At 28.5% G+C, this 18,929-nt stretch overlaps 1 protein-coding gene across 1 annotated transcript; it reads right to left on the reverse strand.

Moving 5' to 3' along the window:
* Positions 1–9,161, reverse strand: LOC107456831 (heterogeneous nuclear ribonucleoprotein A/B). Its single transcript, XM_016074794.3, has 7 exons — positions 8,604–9,161; positions 6,213–6,253; positions 6,004–6,131; positions 5,565–5,717; positions 3,316–3,529; positions 1,332–1,556; positions 1–342 (listed from the first exon to the last, which is right to left on the reverse strand). The coding sequence occupies exons 1-7, from the start codon at positions 8,756–8,758 to the stop codon at positions 269–271; spliced, it is 990 nt and encodes a 329-aa protein (XP_015930280.1). The 5' UTR covers positions 8,759–9,161; the 3' UTR covers positions 1–268.
* Positions 9,162–18,929: the final 9,768 nt, after the last annotated feature.

The following is an 18,929-nucleotide window of genomic DNA, read 5'->3' on the forward strand; positions in this document are numbered from 1 at the left end:
TATATAAAAAACATTTATATTTGTTCTGAAAATGCATCACATGAGTGTGCGGCTACTAACAATGTTTTTCTTTTTTTTTTTATTTTGGAATGTGCTTTGACACATGTTTTTTTAGAACACAGGACAAAGCATGAACATGCTACTCGAGAGATAAAGAGAAGAAAAGTTCTGCACAAATTATAGCATATAGATGAAGTGGATAAAACACAGGCTATGTACACCATCCATTGGGTTGTATGTGGGGGGCATCAAGATGGCTTAAAATTTATCAATATGGCTGATAGCCTTGTCCAGTAGTGGTGCCGCGTCTGGCTTTTCCTGGAGCAGGTGGCTGCTGAGCACCTATTAATTGGAAAAAATACTTTAATATTTATTCAATTTATGAAATTACAATTTAAATAACTTTAAAATGCTTTTAATATAGAGGTTTTAAGTCATGTTATCCCTAAGCTAAAACAAGGCCCCCGAGATCTGTGTCTAAGCTGGTGCTCAAAATTAACAGAATTCCATTGTGTCAGTTCTCCCAAAACTCACTTCTCTCCCCTAATTGCTACATTATCCTCGGAATATTAAAAAATAAACATTTATGTTCATTGTATCATAAATGACGAAAAGTTCAATATACAGTTAAAATTTCAACTGAAGTAAAGGAAAAAGGCGCTTAGAAGAGAAAACTAACAGGACTATATTCCTATAAGTAAAAACTAAAAATAAGGTGCAAAATGTGTAAATACAAATTTAATTTTATTTGGGCAACATTTTATAACAATACTAATTCAATCTAAGTGAGAAAAAAAACTGAGGTAATAAATAATGAACTCCTTGTTTTTACTTTAAAAAACTGCCATTGCAGAAAAGAAATGTAACTTTTTAAATCTTAGAACTATTTTTAGTCCAAGTTCTATTAAAAGACTAAATCATAATTTCAAAATAAGAAACAATTGAGATAAAATTAACCAGTTCATCTGCAACAAGTTAATTCTTAAGTTCAATGTGAGTATGCAAAAGCAATTTAATGTTTGAAATCAAGGAAAAACATTGGGTCATCTGTATGCCAAAAATTTGCAGAACTTTTCCAATCGAACTTAGAGAAATATATATTTGTATGAAATAAACATAATGGTAAAAAACAAAACAAAAAACTTATTCAAAAAATATTTTTATTCAACACAAAACAATGTCAAAAATATGTTGCAAGCTCATCAGCAGGAATATTTTAAGTCCTGTCATAAAAAGTTCCTGAGGTATAATGTATATGGCAACACTGACACACAGAAAATGTACAGAGGTTCCTTTCAACAAAGAGTCCTATCTTTTACTGGAGTACTCACCATAGCCACCACCAGAGTAGCCATTTTGTCCATAGCCACCCCAACCATTATAATGGCCTCCGTAACTACCATAACCTCCTGGACCACCGCCATAGCCAGATGAATATCCACCATAGCCACCACTGTAGTCTCCATAACCACCGCCATAACCTCCATATCCTTGGTTACCTCCATATCCGCCATAGCCAGGCATGCCATAATCTGGGCCCCAACCTGGTGGGCCACCTAAAGAAATTACCAAAGAAAATTATATATTACAACATTCAAATAATTATGCTACTTTTTAAAATAGAAATTTATGTCAATAATAATTTAACTATCCCATACATCAATAAGAACTAATTGAGCATTAGCAAACACATTATAGGGTACTCAAGTACACATAATGTGTTTGCTATTGCTCAATTAGTACAAACATAGTACAGTTGTAGTCCAACTTCTCTATCACGACAGAGATGGAAATAATTTAAATACTTTTGCTGCCTACTATGCTGAAATGCCCCCAACTCAAACTTTGCTTTGTCTGATTTAATGGCTGCTGGTTAGATTTTAAATTGTATTCAATGTATAAAAAAAAACAGACAATATTACAGACATCTCTTGTAAAAAGTTGAAATTGAAATCAAAGTACTTCAAACACAGCAAAGCTGCAGACAACAGATACTGAAAAAATTTGGCTAATGTATTTAAAACTACTTAAAATAAAATTGATTTAAATATTCAAAAACAATTGTGCAGCACATTTTGGCTTGGTTACCATTTTAGCTTTTTTTTTTTTTTTGTTCAAGACAATTTTGAGAGGTGAACAAGCAGCCACCAAAGGCAGATAGTATCAATTTTCAGGAGACAAAAATCTTCTCCCCTTTTTAATGAGCAGGGCCTAATTTTTAAACAAACAGAGCCCGAGATCAACAAAAATTTCAGACAACAAATCCCTTACTTCCATCTCCACTTCAAGGATTAAATTTTTAAGTTTCAAATGCATAATTTGCGATAATTAGTTATTAAATAGTTATCCACTAGCTATTTAGTTTTTATAATGACTATTGTAGAATTTTAATAGCTGAACTCCACAGCAATAAAACTTCACATTAGGATTTCTGCTTGTTCCTACAAGTCATCACATTAAATTTTTAATTGGGATAATTTTTATTGATTTAACTAAACTGAAAATTTAATACTCTTAGCCCTTACGCGCCTCACTACCTTAGGCAATCCATATCCTAAAGAGCTTCACCTTAATTCCATTAAGGGACTGTCAGACTATATTAATAAAGTAGGCGACCCGAGACAATGGAACTAGGAAAAATTGGGCTTGGAGTATGGTACAAAATGCAACATGTGCAGAGGTGCCACATATCTGACAAGCTCAAGCAAGAAGAAGAAGAATACTCTTACCATAATTTAAAAATCACTCTGCAAACCTCTTAATTTACCATTAAAAAATTCTCTATGTTCTGAATTGTTAATTAAATTAGAATTATAAACTGTAAAAAGAGACAAGTTTAAGTTCTTTTTAACACCTTTATTATATAAGATTAGAATTTTCTTCCTAAGAATAGTAAATATATCAAATTTCTCATTCGAAAAATTAAATTTCTAAGAATTTAAAATTTTTCACTTAAAAATTCAGAAACATATTTGGTAAAATACATAAGATGTTCCTGTCACTTTTGTACAATTTATTGATAATTCCTTAAATCAACAAAATACAAATAGAAGCTTTGTAATTTTAGAATTAAGTTTAATAATAGAAATTGGAGGAAAGTCAGAATTATGCAGATCCACGGAAAAATGGCATATTTTTAAAGAAACTATGCAGAGATAAATTCAAAATATGATCTTATGATTTTCTATAGATACCATTATTAAACTTGAAAATAAAATTTAATGAGCTACATATTTCTCTACATAATTTACTACATAATTAAGGCAAGCATAAATTTTAAACGGCTACTTAATCAGAAAATAAAATAAAACTAACCTCGTCCTCTACCCCTGCCAGCCATTCCACCACCACGGGCTAACCTGGGATCTGGCTTAGTGGTTGCTTTTTTGACATCACATTCTTTGTTGCCAATCTTTTGTTTAGCTTGTTTGCAAACTTGATCTACTGTCATTTCATCTTCAAATGTAACAAAACAAAACTGCCTCCTTTGATTTTTTACTTTATCAAATGGAAGTTCAACTGTTTCTACCTAAAAGGGCAAAATATTACTTTTATTAATAATTTTAAAAAATAATGCATATTATCTTAAAATTAATGAGCAATTATATATTCTGAGTAAGTATGAAGCTAGTTGGATCATATAACAGAATGAAATTTCATGTGCTTGATCAGAAAAGGTTGAGAATGATCAGTAAAAATTCGCCACATGTATACAAAACAAATACTTGAATTAACTGGTTAGTATGAATTAGTGATTGATTAAGCTAGCCCTTACAAAACAAAATTTAAAGGGCCACAAAACTAAGAAAAAGTAAAGCTAATTATTTGATGAGAGTTCATACAAAGCTCAGAAACAGCCTCTAATTTTTCATCATAGAACTAAGATATTTAGAGATCATCACAGCAAACCGAGCAAAGCACTGTTGTAATTTTTTTTAAAAATAAGATGAAAACTTGAATTAAGCTCAGTATACTTTTTATCTACATAACTATCAGACTATTGAGCATTCATCACAGCTTTATTCAAGAATTCAAAAAGCATAACAAAATAAGAACCCAAACTTTCCATCTAAACTACGGTAAAAAAAAAAAAAATTGGTTCTATACAAATTTTGGTTAGTCTATTGTTACGTAAAATATTAAGCTTTAATAAAACAGAAAGCAATAGCTGAGAATTTGTTCACAACTTTAAATGCCACTCAAATAACTAGAAAAAGCAACTAAAATTGGAGAATACATGTAACACATTAGATAAAATTGAATATAAGTCATCGAATTATTCTTAGTATGAACTACCAAATCATACTTTCAGACTACTTAAATCATAAAACAAACTTAATTTGTAGGATTTAAGCTAACATTTATTGACGTATTAGAAAATATTTTCTGAGTTGGAAGATTAAAAATTCGTAATTTTAATATATTTTAAATTTAATAGGAGTCGTAACAATTTTGGGGAAAAAATATGCTGCCAAAATAAATATCAAAAAGGTTTTCGAATTCACTATTTTGACAAGTTAAATTAATAGGAAAAAAGTTGTGATTATTTTTCTTCTTATTGAAGGTTTTTATTTTCACATGTTCTCTTAATTTTGGCTTAATATGCCAAAGACAAATTTCTAGATTATCGAATCGATGATTTCAATTATTTTTAAATAGAATGAAAAGGTGATTTTTTCAAAAAGTGAAAAACCTAAATCCAAAAGTTAATCAAGTACCAAAAATTTATAATATTTTATAAGAAATATAGTGGATGATGTCATGAGCAAAATTTGTGCTCAATATTAAATAAACCTTATTGACACACCACAGACAATCTTTTTATTGAATAGACAGTCAAAAACATGATTTTCAAATTACAAATTTAACTATGATAATCTTATTTCAAAGATTTATAGTAAATAATACCAGGAAAATTTCACTGAAACTTCAGACCATATTTTATCTATACCAAACATTGTAGCATCCGAAAAGTTTCATTAATATCTTAAGTAAACAGTCTTCTTAAAATGGTAAATAAGTGACCCTCAATTTCATGATAGGAAAAATACGAATTGCGATGTACGATTTTTAAACCACATGAACACGATTCACAATGAGTAACTTTTTTAGATTGCGGAACTTAATTCTTACTTTAAATTTTAGATTGAAGTGAAAATTTAGTCGGTTTATAAGTTTTTATTGGTGAAAGTCCACAAATCAATGGTCTTGAGATAGAGCGAAAAAAATCACATAGCATGCTCCTAGTTTCTTGATCTGGACAGATGATACGAAAAACCCGGAATTCCGAGGTACATGCAGAATACGACCATCCCACACTTTGTTATTCCCAAGTTCAAAAATTTAATACTGAAGCTATAAGACCGGTAACTTAATACTTCACTATAGAATGTGAATGCAATTTGTATTTTTTTGAAAAAGACAACATAAGTAAATGTTACATTATAAAACTTTAAAAATAACATAACTAGTAACCCAGATAACAAAAATAATGCAATGTCTTGGGAACCACCAAAATATATGACAAATCTAGAATGATAAGTGCAGCGAAGAATTTTACTTACTTTTCCGAAGTGTTCAAAATAATTCCGGATGTCGGCTTCAGTCATGTCAGATTCAATTCCACCAACAAATATTTTCTTAATACCAGGTCTAACTTTAGCCCTTTTGGCTTCAATTTGTTTTCCTTTAATGGTATGAGGTCCATTGTGAAGAACCTACAAATAAATAGTTTTATAGCAACCAAAGATGTTACTTAAATAATCTAATACAATTTATTTTAATTTTATTTTAGATAAAAACTAATATGTTGGAGAGATTTCTGTATCATGATTTGTGGCAGAATAATCACCAAGTATTTTGCAACTTTTGGGCAAAGTAACCTTCGGCCACACATCGATTTTTTATTTTTTTTTTAAATTGCAAGATTAAAATCTGGACCTTGGCAATTAGCACCACAGATCACAATACGGAAATATCCACAATATGTTAACAAGTTCTTACAGAATCGACGGAATCTCTGCTGGCAAAGGCAACAAATGCAAATCCTCTAGAGCGTCCACTAGTTGGATCTGTTTTAATATTTACTTCTGTTACTTCACCAAACTTAGAGAAGTATTCTTTTAAATCCTCTGAAGAAAAAAGGAATATTAAGTTAAAAAGTAGATACATATGAAAGATTTTCTCTGAAGTTATCACTGTTATCTACTTACTTTGGTTAGTTTCTCTACTTATTCCACCAATAAAAAGTTTCCTGCAACAAAATAATTAAACTTAAGCCTCAAATGAATTATAAAGTTAACCTTAGAAAATATTAGTAAGAAGAAAATATCAGTAAATATCACTAAGATCACAATTAGAACTTTGTAAAATTAAGAAATAAGGAGCACAACATTATAATTTGACTGTATGGCCATTGATTAGTCAGTGCCTTTGATTCACTTTCCATGTGTAAAAAAAAAATCTTCAAATATTTTTCAAGATTTAAAATATAAATAAAATGTAATCCTGTATTAAAATTAAGTTTCAAACGTGTAATGTATGTGAGTACATTCAACGTTTTGTATCGTGATGTCAGAAGAAGCTTTTTTCAGACTTTTGCACCAATTTATTTGTATTAATTACACTTTAATTATCTATATGTTAAGTCAATTCATATAATTAAACTATATTAATATAAGCTTTTTTAAAATAGGGTACTTATCCCTGTCCTCTATTGAAAATAACCTCCAATAAAACAAAAAACCCCAGGTTTTTTGCAACCGTGCTGCAAATTAGTATTTTATGGTTACTGAAACTTAAAAATAATCAAATAAGTACTTATATATTTCAATGTGGGAACAATATCATTTCATATTTGTTGTTAAATAAAATTACGTTTAACTTACAATTTAAAGTTACAAATGTAACCTTTGTAAATTACAAATAACATGCATTCTTTCAAAATTCAAGGATACTTTTATATTTCTATCTTAAACAAAGATATTTGAAATAATTTATTCAAAACTTAAGTCAATTATGTCTATTCTACAGAAAAACTTATCAGGATAAGGAATAACTAGTATAGCATGTGTGTGAAAGGAAATTACAAAAATGTTGCAGAAATGAGAGAGAGGTTTTCCAAAAGACTAATAAACTTAACACAATGATTTTATAAAATAATTAAAGTTAAGCTGTAGTCCTTCCAATTTGGATTTTCAAGTTATAAAAAAATATTAAGAACATTTACAGTAACACTTTCTTATTTTAAGAATTTTATATATATTTTTAGATTAGGAAATAAAATTTTCTAAATACACCAAAATAACTAGTTTTAACAAACTGTAACATATGGAAGTAAATCTGACAAATTAAAAAAGGTAAAATAAAATTTAAAAAAAAATAAAAACTTTTATATGTTAAGAGCACCTAGCATGGTGAAATCTGTAATGTCAATCCTACCAGTCATAAGTAAAAGGTTAGACTTACTAAGGTTAGACTATGAAAAATTTATTAACTAGTCTATTTCAGCAATATAATCCGATTACATTTAAAAAATAGCAATGCATGCATTCCTTAAACCATTGTCATTACAATAAAATGAAAATTAAATATATTTTTTAGTGGAAGAGAGAATCAATAAACTTAACAAGGTTAATAGTTAATATGCAAGCTAAAGCAGTACATATTTTATAGCTCATCTGTAAATTGCTAAATATTTTAAAAAAATAAATGCATATCAGATCTTACTCAGCAACAATAAACAAATATACTCTCAAACCAGATTTCTCATGTTATTTGTGAAATAGAAAATTTCATATGTTTTAAAAGCATAAATCAATGCACTTATGTGCATAAACATTTAAATATTTACAAATAAAATTTATAAAATCGTTGAACGCTTCTACAGTTTTAGCGCTTGATGCGCACTTTAATATGAAACACTTAAATCTGATCAAGACAATAAAAAATTTTCAAAACAGATTTATAGTTTTGGATAATTTTCCATTCGAAGAATTTCCTAAAATCATAAAAACAAAAACCAATTCAATAATAGAAAAACTCTAATGACTTTATCATTTAAAGTACAATATTAAAAAAAAAATTTAACATTTACCACGGATGCGGGCACTCTTAATTTACTTAAAAAATGAATATTGAAGCTTATCGTGTAGAAAATAGAGAATTTTTAATTTCTGCGTCCGTCAACAAATTAAACCGACAGATAAAAGACTCGTGCATTTCATTAATGTTTACATCTCATGACATTTATATTAAGTACACAGTTGGCGGGAACATGCCTTGTGTTATTTACTATTACGACATTGTTGGAAACGAGAAATTACAATGTAGGAGGAGAAATGGGACTCAAAGCTGATATTTGTTATCCGTGCAGGCTTCATTTCCAAATGATTAATTTAGATTATAAAAGATAGAAAATCCTTTACAAGAGTACAAAATATCACAGCCGCCATTTGTCCTAAAGAGGCCGGCCGACGCCACTTTATAACGCCCTAGATTTATAGGTGAAAATGAGGAAAGTTGTCCTTAGTTCGATACTAAATATGATACAACAACGGCTTAAATTAATATTTAAACAGTTGTCACATTACTAAATTACTTACTTATCTTCTTCGGAGGATTTACTACCTGAAGCCGCATCACCAGAACCTCCTTGGTCTTCCACGTCGCCATTAGATTGCTGTTGTTCATCATTAAAATCAGTTCCAAAATCCCCACAATTTTGTTCTTCAGACGTATAATTGTCTTCGTAATTCATTTTGTAAACTAAAAGCAGGACTTAATAATAACTACTGATAATTATGAGTATGTCGGAAATTTGGATTAAACAAAGATCAAAGAGCTAAAATTTAAACGGTTGCCATTTGACAGCTAGAATCTTGTCTTCTTGTAGCGCGCGTTGCTCACGATTAAACATCGATATTTATATCATATTTGTTTCTGATATTAACCCCAGATGGCGGTAGAAAAAAAAATTGTAAAGTCTGAAATTAGTTTGAGAACAAAAATTGAGAAAAACAATTGATTTTATGTGTATAAATATTAAATAGCTAACTTTGTTCGTCAGCAAATATTGCTTTTACATCTTCGATGATCTCTTCTGCGAATTTTTCGTTTTGAAACTTCACATTGATATCGCTGCCTTCGAAAGAATTGCCCTGAATACAAGGCCATATTTGCAAAATAAACGCTGTTCATGTAGGATTTTTCCACTTTTTTACCTGTTCGCAAAAAAGAAGTTAAAATTGTGCAGAATTAGTAGCTTTGGAGCTCTCCTGTCACTTTCCTTTTCAATGATTCACAGCTTCGTATACGAGCATTGAACCATGCTTTCGGCAGTATTTCTATATGAATCCTTGACATAACATACTTAACTGTAAATCAGGGGTAATATCAAGCAAAGACTCGCTACATATTTGCTATATACATATACTACATACTCGCTACATATTTGCTATTTGTAGATATCTTAGTAGTAAATCAGTGAAATTTATTTCTAAATCGTCCTTATAGAACATATATATTTTTTAAGTGTGTTATTCTTTAAAATGTAGCCATGCACTTTGCCTCAAGCAGTAAATTTTCTCCAACGATGGAAGTTGAGTTTAAAATCCCCTGGCAATAGCCATAAGAGATTTTCATGGTTTTTTTCTTTTCACCGTGTAAGGCAAATGCGGGTCAGTTTCATCAATAACTTCTCCACGAAAGCTAATTTGTCTCAAAGCTTGATTCAGGATTGAACCATAAGGCCGTTTTTCCGAGTAATATTTAAAAAAAGAAAAAAAAATAGAGCGATATACAAGTTATCTTACCAGAGGCATACATAGACTTCGGTATCTCCTTCCCTGCAAGATTTATAAATGCGCTCAATCTAAGACTTCACCAATTTTTTTGAAATCATAATATAGTTTTTTTTAATTTTTTTACAATATTCATTTAATTAATCGGAAATTTATTATTATTCATTTTATTTATATATTTTAATTCAAATTACTTTATTAATCAATAAGGAATTAATAATTGTGATGGAAAGGCTGAATTCAAAAAAAGTACTAAATCGGAACATTGTATGCTGTATCAGGGCTCGAAAAAACTCAGAAATTTTACCCGTACCCGAGGACGGCTTGTCCAACAATGCACCCGTCCTCCGTTGAAACTAACCCGTCGCTTTTAAATAAATAAAAATATAATTTTCTCCTATTTATTACAAACATTTATATAAATTGCACAATGAATTAGTCGTTACTAGGATTACATTATACAGTAATAAAAGAAATACTAGGTTACTAATAGTAACCTAGTATTTCTTTTATGAAATAATTTAAATGACAAGGGTCAAGTTATCTGGAATGGCAAGTTATCCGAGGGTACTGCGTTTTTTAAATGAATCAAATATGACGTTTGCCAGTTACACAATCAAGCCTATGATTTACAGAGGTTTCTGAACAAAAATCTGAAAGGGGTTTTCCATTTAGGTAGATGTTCATAATTGCTTTTAAAGCTTCTTGTTTTAGACCAGTACGTATTGTGTTTTTTTTGTAAGTTTATTGCTGCAAAGCCTCTTTCAACCGCTGCAGTACTCCCAGACAGAGAAAACATCAATATATGCGTAGTATGTTGCTGTATTGTGGGTCATTTTGCTGCCTTGTAACTTACAAGACTCTTGCAAGATTACAAAAATTGAAAATGTATTACGAACATTAACGGGAAAATGGCCGTCCGCGCGGACGTCGGATTCGAGAAATTCGTTGTCCGCGGAGAATTTTTGACCGTCGAGGACGGGCGGACGGGCTGTTTTTCGAGCCCTGTGCTGTATGCACTTACCGACTAACCACACTAAAATGAAATATATCTTAATAATACGAGGAAATAACTCACTTTTTTTACACTAATTATATTCAAACAAATTTTAGTAAATGGTTATTTGGTTATCTTATTTGTAAAGTGACGCCCGGTGGCTGAGCGGTAGCCCTTCGCGCTGTCGTGCCACAGGTCCCTGGTTCGATCCTCGGGCCGGGCAAGGTTGACTCAGCCTTTCATCCCTTCAGTGGGTCGATAAATGAGTACCAAGCATGCTTGGGAACTAAACACTGGGGGTTTCGCGTTCGGCTGACCACCTAACCGGAACATCTGCTCCTGCACCCCAGAGCCCAAAGGTCAAGAAAACTGAAATGGGCACAGTAGGCCTTGGCCCTCTATGGGCTGTCACGCCGCTGAGTTTAGTTTAGTATTTGTAAAGTGAATTAAAAAATATCTCATCAAAATAATATTTTTACTTTTCGGATAGACCCAAGTAGCACATAACATTAGATAATATCAGAAAAGCGGCAAAATCTAACGTTATATTACACAACTTGTAATATTAGAAAGATATAAAAGGTCGCTGTTTGCTCAGCCTTTTATAATATTAGATTCAATGCAAACTAATATTATCTAGCGTTCGCCATAATATTCTTTTGCGTTAGTTTTGATGCTATATAATATTAGATTTTGTATTTTCTGATATTATTCTGCTTTTTATTTTTTTGGAGTAAGCAAGAGGAAAATATGGATGGTAGTAGAATAATTCGACGATACAATTTTACTTAATTTTCTGTATTGTTGTGAAGCAGTAAAACATAGAACAGTAGTTTTATGTCATTCCATGCATTATTTACTTAGCAATACAGAAATACTAAATAAAATTATATTAGCGAATTCTGCTACCTTCCATTTTTCTCCTCCTTACTCGAAAGTATATCTTATGTTCAGCTGATTTTTTCGAATATTTAAATTAGGAAATATTTTATTGCAACTTTTATTGATATTTTTTTCTTTTATTCATACAATGGGTTTTCTGACAAATTTTATATCATTAATAATTTTCAAGTCTTTAATTTTAAAATGTACTCTTAATTTTTTTTTTAAAAAAAACTGGGTTTATTTTATTAAAATCTTAGTTTAATTTGTTAGTTTGTAATATATATTTTTTTTAAATGGTTTCACAATTATCATTCATTATTTATATTCTGAAATTATATAATAAAAACCACACTATATAATTATAAAGTTATATATTTACATTTGAACTGAGTGGAAATTTAAACTTAAAATTTTTTCCCCTTACAATTGTTAAATTTTTAAGTGGACATTTCTTGTAATAATTGGCACAATAAAGAAAAAAATTTAAAAATATTCAAATTACTTACTTCAACAAATTTACACATATTTTTTTCCCCTTCTTTTTTCACTGGAATTGCTAAATGGAGAAATACTTACGTAACTTTATTCTTTTAGTATTTGAAATTTTATTTAGCAAAACACCTAAAAACAAAACTCAAACGCAAGGTAGAAATTTTTCCAGGGAATGAAACCAGGAAAGCAACTAATATCACGAAAATTGCTAATATTTTTTTTAATAATGTTAGAATAACTTCAGGAATTTTCATCAATTCGATAATTATTTAAAGGTGTTATGTTCTATTAAACTAACAATCTTTGCAAAAAATTAACATAACATTTTAATTTCAAAACTGTCAGTAAATATCATATTATCTAAATTAAATTTGCACAAACATATAATTGCATACAAGAATGAGACGAAAAAATAATAATTTTTTTTACATTATCTTTTAAAAGTTGCCTTTAGTATTAGTGATCAAAATCGTTTTTCTCTGATTATATAGTATGCGTTATGAAGAATTAGCCTTAAAAAAACATATATTATGCATTTAAAAAAGTTGCTTTTGCAAAGAATTTTATGTATAAAAATTTAAACAAGATTCTTCTTTAAGTTGATTTAAATTTTCTGTTTTTACAATAATGTAAATAAATGTTCTGTTAAATTTTAAATATTAAGCCTAAGAAATTTTTACTATTATCATTATTTTACAATTACATTGATTTAAATCTTTGCAAAAATCTATAAAATCATAAAAATCTATATACACTTCTTATCTCAAATTTGAACTGCAAAATTGAAGTTAATAAATACAATTGTAGTAGTATAATTGCTCATAAGTTAGAGTTAATGTTTAGCAATGATGTTAAAATAAAATTTCTTCTGATATCTTCAAAATTTCTCGAATTTTCATAATACTTAAACATAAGTATAATGACTAGAATAAATTACACAATGCAGTAGTTAAGAATAAAAAAATAAATCAAATCAAATCATGACAAACATTTCACTACTTAATTATTTTATTTTAAAACAAAACACAATATAAATATAACTTCACTAAACTATAAAAGCAATACATTCTTACCATCATTGTTTAATATAAGCTTATCAATATTCTTTTGTTAAAATATAAGTTAAGAACACGTATTTGTAATTAAATAAAATAAATTTTTTTTTCTAAAAGCAACAGTAGGACCATGTGTTATCATTTTAATTATTATTATTTTTAAATTAAAAAAAATTTCAAAACTTTACAGTCATTTCATACAGTTTAAAGTTTTTCTTCAATTCAATTTTTTGTTTTTGTGCTACTGCTTTTGTTTTTGTGCTATATTTCAGAGCAATAAACTGAAAATCTTTGCTTTACTGAAAGATTTTATAAATTGGTCAGCAGCATCTTTGCATATCACACAAACGAATCGCACAGGGATGCACCTTTTCTTCAAACTTTCAGCTTCGGCAGATTTAAAGAGAGCCTCCAGTCGTTTTGTTTTCTGTCAGGATTGAACATATGGCTCCTAGTTTTCTACCAGAAATTAACATCACCCAAGCTCAAAAATGAATGGCTCCTTCCTGGTAGATAAGCTTGTTTATCCAGCAGACGAAGCTAAAATTATAAGAGAAAAAAGTTAACTTTACATTGAAAACACTAAACTTAAACCTCTATATTACTTTATATTGAAAACATTAAATTAGTTAAAGTAAATTTAAAACTATTAAGCATTGAATATTTCTTTAAAACTTAAATCATTTTATTTGAAAATGTTTACAATTTAATGGGTAGATTTCCGTAACAATACCTGCACCAAAAAATCTCAGTATCACCAAGCAAGAATAGAAAATTATTTCACTTATAACGGCCTTCAAATAATAATTTTATTTTTTCTTAATTATTATTTTTTTAAAAAAGAAGAAATTATAGGTCAAAACGCTTAAGCTCTTTTCAATTGAAGTGAATATTCAAGTATATATACAGATACAAAAATATATCAAATTCAATACTTTTTAATTTTTTTTAAAGATTAAGTACAATGACACTTAACTGTTAAAATATTTTTGTACATTGTATAAGCTCATAGAGCCAATAGGAAATGTTCACATTTTTTTTAAGAACTTCATAAATAAAAATTTTAACACCTTTTAAGCACTGTTCTTCATTTAACGTTAACATACTTTGAATAGACCATATTGTTGCTTATTTTTTAACTATTTGCTATCATTTATAAATTAATATAATTAATCATATATCAAAAACATCTGTCTAATTCATGAAATGAAAATAAAGATATTTAACTCACCATTTTACAATATATTAAACAGGAAATTCAAAAAATGTAACAACAGTGTTCAACTTGTGAATAAAATTTCAAACATTCCAAAATGCAATGGTTTTAACTAAAAAGTAATTGATTAATTAATAATTATTAAACATGGCAAACTTGTTTACAAAAAATTTATTTTTATCTTTATCGTTGCAATGAAAAAAAATTCAAACTGCAAAACTCTTTTGTGACAAGCCAACAAAAAAAGTGGCGAAAAGTGTTAAATAAACAATTGCTAATTTTTTCCATTGCTTATTTTAAAATTTGATTAATGTAAAAGAACATCAATGTAAAAAGATACTATGAGAATTTAAAATCATCAATTCATGGATGAAAAAATCATACAGAAGGAGAACATATTTCAAAGTTGTAAATATATATTAAATATAGTTCGCCCCTTCCCCCAAATATTTTGACATAGCATTCTTTAAAAGTCAGTATGCATACCCAACATTTGTCAAATATCTTTTTTCTTATAGTTTAACAAATTTTTACAGCATTAGATTATTTCTAATAGGAATTTATTTAAAAAATACAAATTAATCAAAGCTCTACATTCACCATAATCACCATTTTGAATAGACTATATTATTGTTTATTTTTTAATCATTTACAAATTAATATAAATAATGATGCATCAAAAACATTCAAATAAAAATCAGTCTATATTTAAAAAAAAATGTTTAATTCATTGTTGTACAATATTTCAAACATGAAATTTTAATTAAAATTTCTTGAAGATGAAGAGCTATATCTGAAATTGTAAAGAAAAATTAAATTTACAATGGAAAAATCAAATTTAAAATTCTTAAACAATGAATATTTATTTTAAACTTAAATTATGCAATTTGAAAATGTTTTTAAAAATTTTTAATATCTTTTACAATGAAATTCAATGAGTAAATTGCAGTATCAATACTTGCATCAAAAAATCTTGGTAGAGCCACACGAAAAGCAAAAAGTAACATAGTGGGAAGGAGATTAACAAAAGAGTTTAGCTCATAAACACTCTCAAGCAAACTATCATATGTTTAAAAAAAAAAAAAAAATTCAAACTACAAAACTCTTTAACCCCTTTTATTAGACCTGAAAATAAATACTCACTATGTGGCAAGCTATCAACAAAAAAAGTGTGAAATAAACAATTGCTTACTTTCGTCCATTGCTTATTTTAAAAATAGTAGATTTTCTTGAAGATGAAAAGCTATATATACTGAAATTTAAAAAGAAAAGAAATTAGATTTTGAAATGGAAAAAAAAACACGCATTTAAAACTATTTAACATTGAATATTTATCTGAAACTTTAATTATTTAATTTGAAAATGATTTTAAGAAATTGAAATATCCTTTACAATGAAATTAAATGATAAATTTCGGTATCGATACCAGCGTAAAAAAAATTTCGTTAGTGTCACACAAAAATTAACACTGAGGGAAGGAGATCAACTAAAAGAATTTAGCTCATAAGCACTCCCAAGTAAACTCTCAGATATTTAAAAATAAAATCAAATTGCAAAACCTTTTAACTTCTTTTATTATACCAGAAAATAACTACTCGCTATGTGGCAAATCAACAAAAAGAGTGCCGAAAAATATTAAATAAACAAATGCTTATTTTAAAATTCGTCTAAGTACATCAATATAAAAAGATACTATAAGAATTCAAATTCATCAATTTATGGTTGAAAAAACCATTTCGGAGAATTCTTTAACAATTCACATATTTCAAAGTTGTAATATATATATTGTCCCTCCCCCCAAATATATTTACATTACATTTAAAAGTCAGTATGCATAACACTTATTTTTTTATTGCTTAATTAAATTTTTAGTCTCAGATTATATGTAATAGAAATTTATTTAAAAACTTTATTAAACAATAATTATTTATTAGACTAATTGTTATCATAATAATTATTTAATAAATATTTATTAAACTAAAAGAAACATTACAGAATAGGACAAACTCGAAAGGTACAACCCCAGGCAAACATACATATTTTTATTTAAAAAAGTTACAAGTTTAAAATCTATTTGGTGATTGCACTTGGCGGGACAAATCACGATACTGAAATATCCCCAAGAAATTTAAATAAAAATGTTTAATTCTTTGTTTTACAATATTTTAGACATGAAATTTTAATACGGTAACAATATTGCTTGTATTGAACGTTAAACATTCTAGAATGTAAGTAATGTAATGGTCTAAACTGAGCTAAAAGTAGCAGATCATTAATTTTCTAATTGTTTTAACTTGGCTAATCTTGTTGGCGTCACAGATCACAATACGGAAATATCCCCTTTTACAAGCATATTTTGAACTAATTACATTACTTATTATTTATAGCTAAACAATAACTTAACACAGAAGTCAACTACTATGTGCGAACAATAATGATCACAATTCATAATATAAACTGACTTTATTTGATACATGATTTTTAACTAAAGCAAAAACATTACTTACAATACTTCTTTAACGTTTCATGTAACTATCATTGAAATGTATAAAGTTTTCAAATAATTACTAAATTATAAATACCTTATGTAATTGAAAAGAAAGCAGCTAAGTTCTAACAATGGCGCCGTAAACAAACGAACAGAGGAAGCCAACGAGGAAGAAGGGGGACAAGATTCAACAGTTGAAAAAGTTTTTTGAGTTCAATCGTTCGCAAACTACTACTAATATTATTTTTCGCTTTCTTTGCATTGGCTAAAAATGACATTTTAAGTAATATTTAATTTATTGTTTTCTTTCATAAATAAATGTTTATTTATCAATAATATGGGATAACCTTTCGCAAAAATGTGACGCTGCACCAAAAGTAATGAAATAGATGATTATTTTGAAAGTTCGAATGTTAGATCGAATACTATTTAATTTTATATAATATTAGTTCTAAAATTAGAAGATAGGATTCAAGAGCGTTGCGTTTTCTAGCAGGGCAGTATTATATTGCATCTTTCTAATATTAGATCATATCTTTTTGCTACCTGGGGAGGGCTGCGCGCCCAAGTACCAAGTATTTAGATATGTTGACTGTCATTATGATAATTTTAAGTGAATATCAGTGTTTTAGACACAGTTCTATTCATCAGTCAACTTAGTAACATATTAGCATAAAATTAAGTTGTTTTAAATAATTATAATTCATCTTTTTTTAAAAAAAATAAATTTAATAATATATTTGCATAAAAATAATTCTTTTCTTTTAAACATTATAATTCATACAAAACTGAAGAAAACCAAACTGATAGATTTTAAAATAAAAATAAACTAGACTTTTAGAAAAGATATTAAGATGGGAAAAAGTATTGTTTTTTTTTATCTAAGTGTATTTTAAAATAAATGAACTGTAATGCAATGTTCTTGAATGAAAATAAAATATTTTATTGAGCGAAATAAATGCAAATTAAATATTTGAGTTAAAGAAAAATGTATAGGGTTTAAAACGATTTAAAATAAAACAAAACGCATTACAGCTCAAAATAAGAATTAAAAGGAAGAAGAATTATAACTATTTAAAAGAATTTAATTTTTTTTAATATATTACTAAGTTGACTGATAAAAAGAACTGTCAAAATCTCTGATATTTACATTAAAGTTATCATAATGGCCGACAACATATCTAAAAAGATTTCACACCTACATTCAGTTCAATATATATTTAACATCAGAACATTTATATTTTGGGAATTATGAGGGATTTCATGAATGTTAAATCATAAAATCATTTTTAAGCTGCAAAAAATTAGAAACGAAGTTTAAAAACAGTAAGCAGTTTAAAAACCTACATTCGAATTTAGTAATAATATTGTATTAAAAATATCAAGAAAAAAATTGAAAAATATGGTAGGTAAGTACTTTATTTGCATCGTACTATTCAAGCTGAATATAGCATTGGCGACTGCCCGAGAACATCCCTAGGGATGATCTGAAGATATGCCAAAACAATTTTTTATCCTCTGCAGGGGGGATTTAATTTTAGAGGCCACTTCCTTAATTTAAGCATAAATCTGAAGGGGAAGGAAATTTTCTCCAGATCCCTGCATCCATGGTGCTGATCAGGGACACCCCAGCATTTTCGATTTAACAAAATTTTACGAGCATATGTACTCGGTGGGCCTTCGCGGATCGAACCACAGCCCCTACGGACCAGAGTTCGATTCTTTAACCACTGGGCTAGCACGGCCCGAACAACAACATGGATTGAAGATGATAGGTAAGTACTTTATTTACGTCGCACTAGAGCTGCACAATGAGCTATTGGAGACCGTCTGGGAAACCATGAGGATTATCCGAAGATACACCGCAATTTTCATCCTCTGCGGAGGGTATGGCTCTCCTGCTTTGGTAGGCCGACTACCTGAGCTCGAAGTTGAGCACTTTACGGAAGAACAGTTTAACGAAGAACGATACCGCTCATCCTCGGTCCCAACGCAG

Source organism: Parasteatoda tepidariorum, chromosome 1, assembly GCF_982258835.1.
Source record: "Parasteatoda tepidariorum strain Cologne lab strain chromosome 1, Ptep-v5.0, whole genome shotgun sequence".
NCBI classification, from domain to species: domain Eukaryota; kingdom Metazoa; phylum Arthropoda; class Arachnida; order Araneae; family Theridiidae; genus Parasteatoda; species Parasteatoda tepidariorum.

Coding starts and splice junctions, on each gene's coding strand:
- LOC107456831 (XM_016074794.3), bottom strand. CDS start 8,758: ATGAATTACGAAGACAATTATACGTCTGAAGAACAAAATTGTGGGGAT. Junction 6,132..6,212: donor AAGTAGAGAAACTAACCAAA/GTAAGTAGATAA, acceptor TTTTTTCTTCAG/AGGATTTAAAAGAATACTTC. Junction 5,718..6,003: donor GCAGAGATTCCGTCGATTCT/GTAAGAACTTGT, acceptor ATTTATTTGTAG/GTTCTTCACAATGGACCTCA.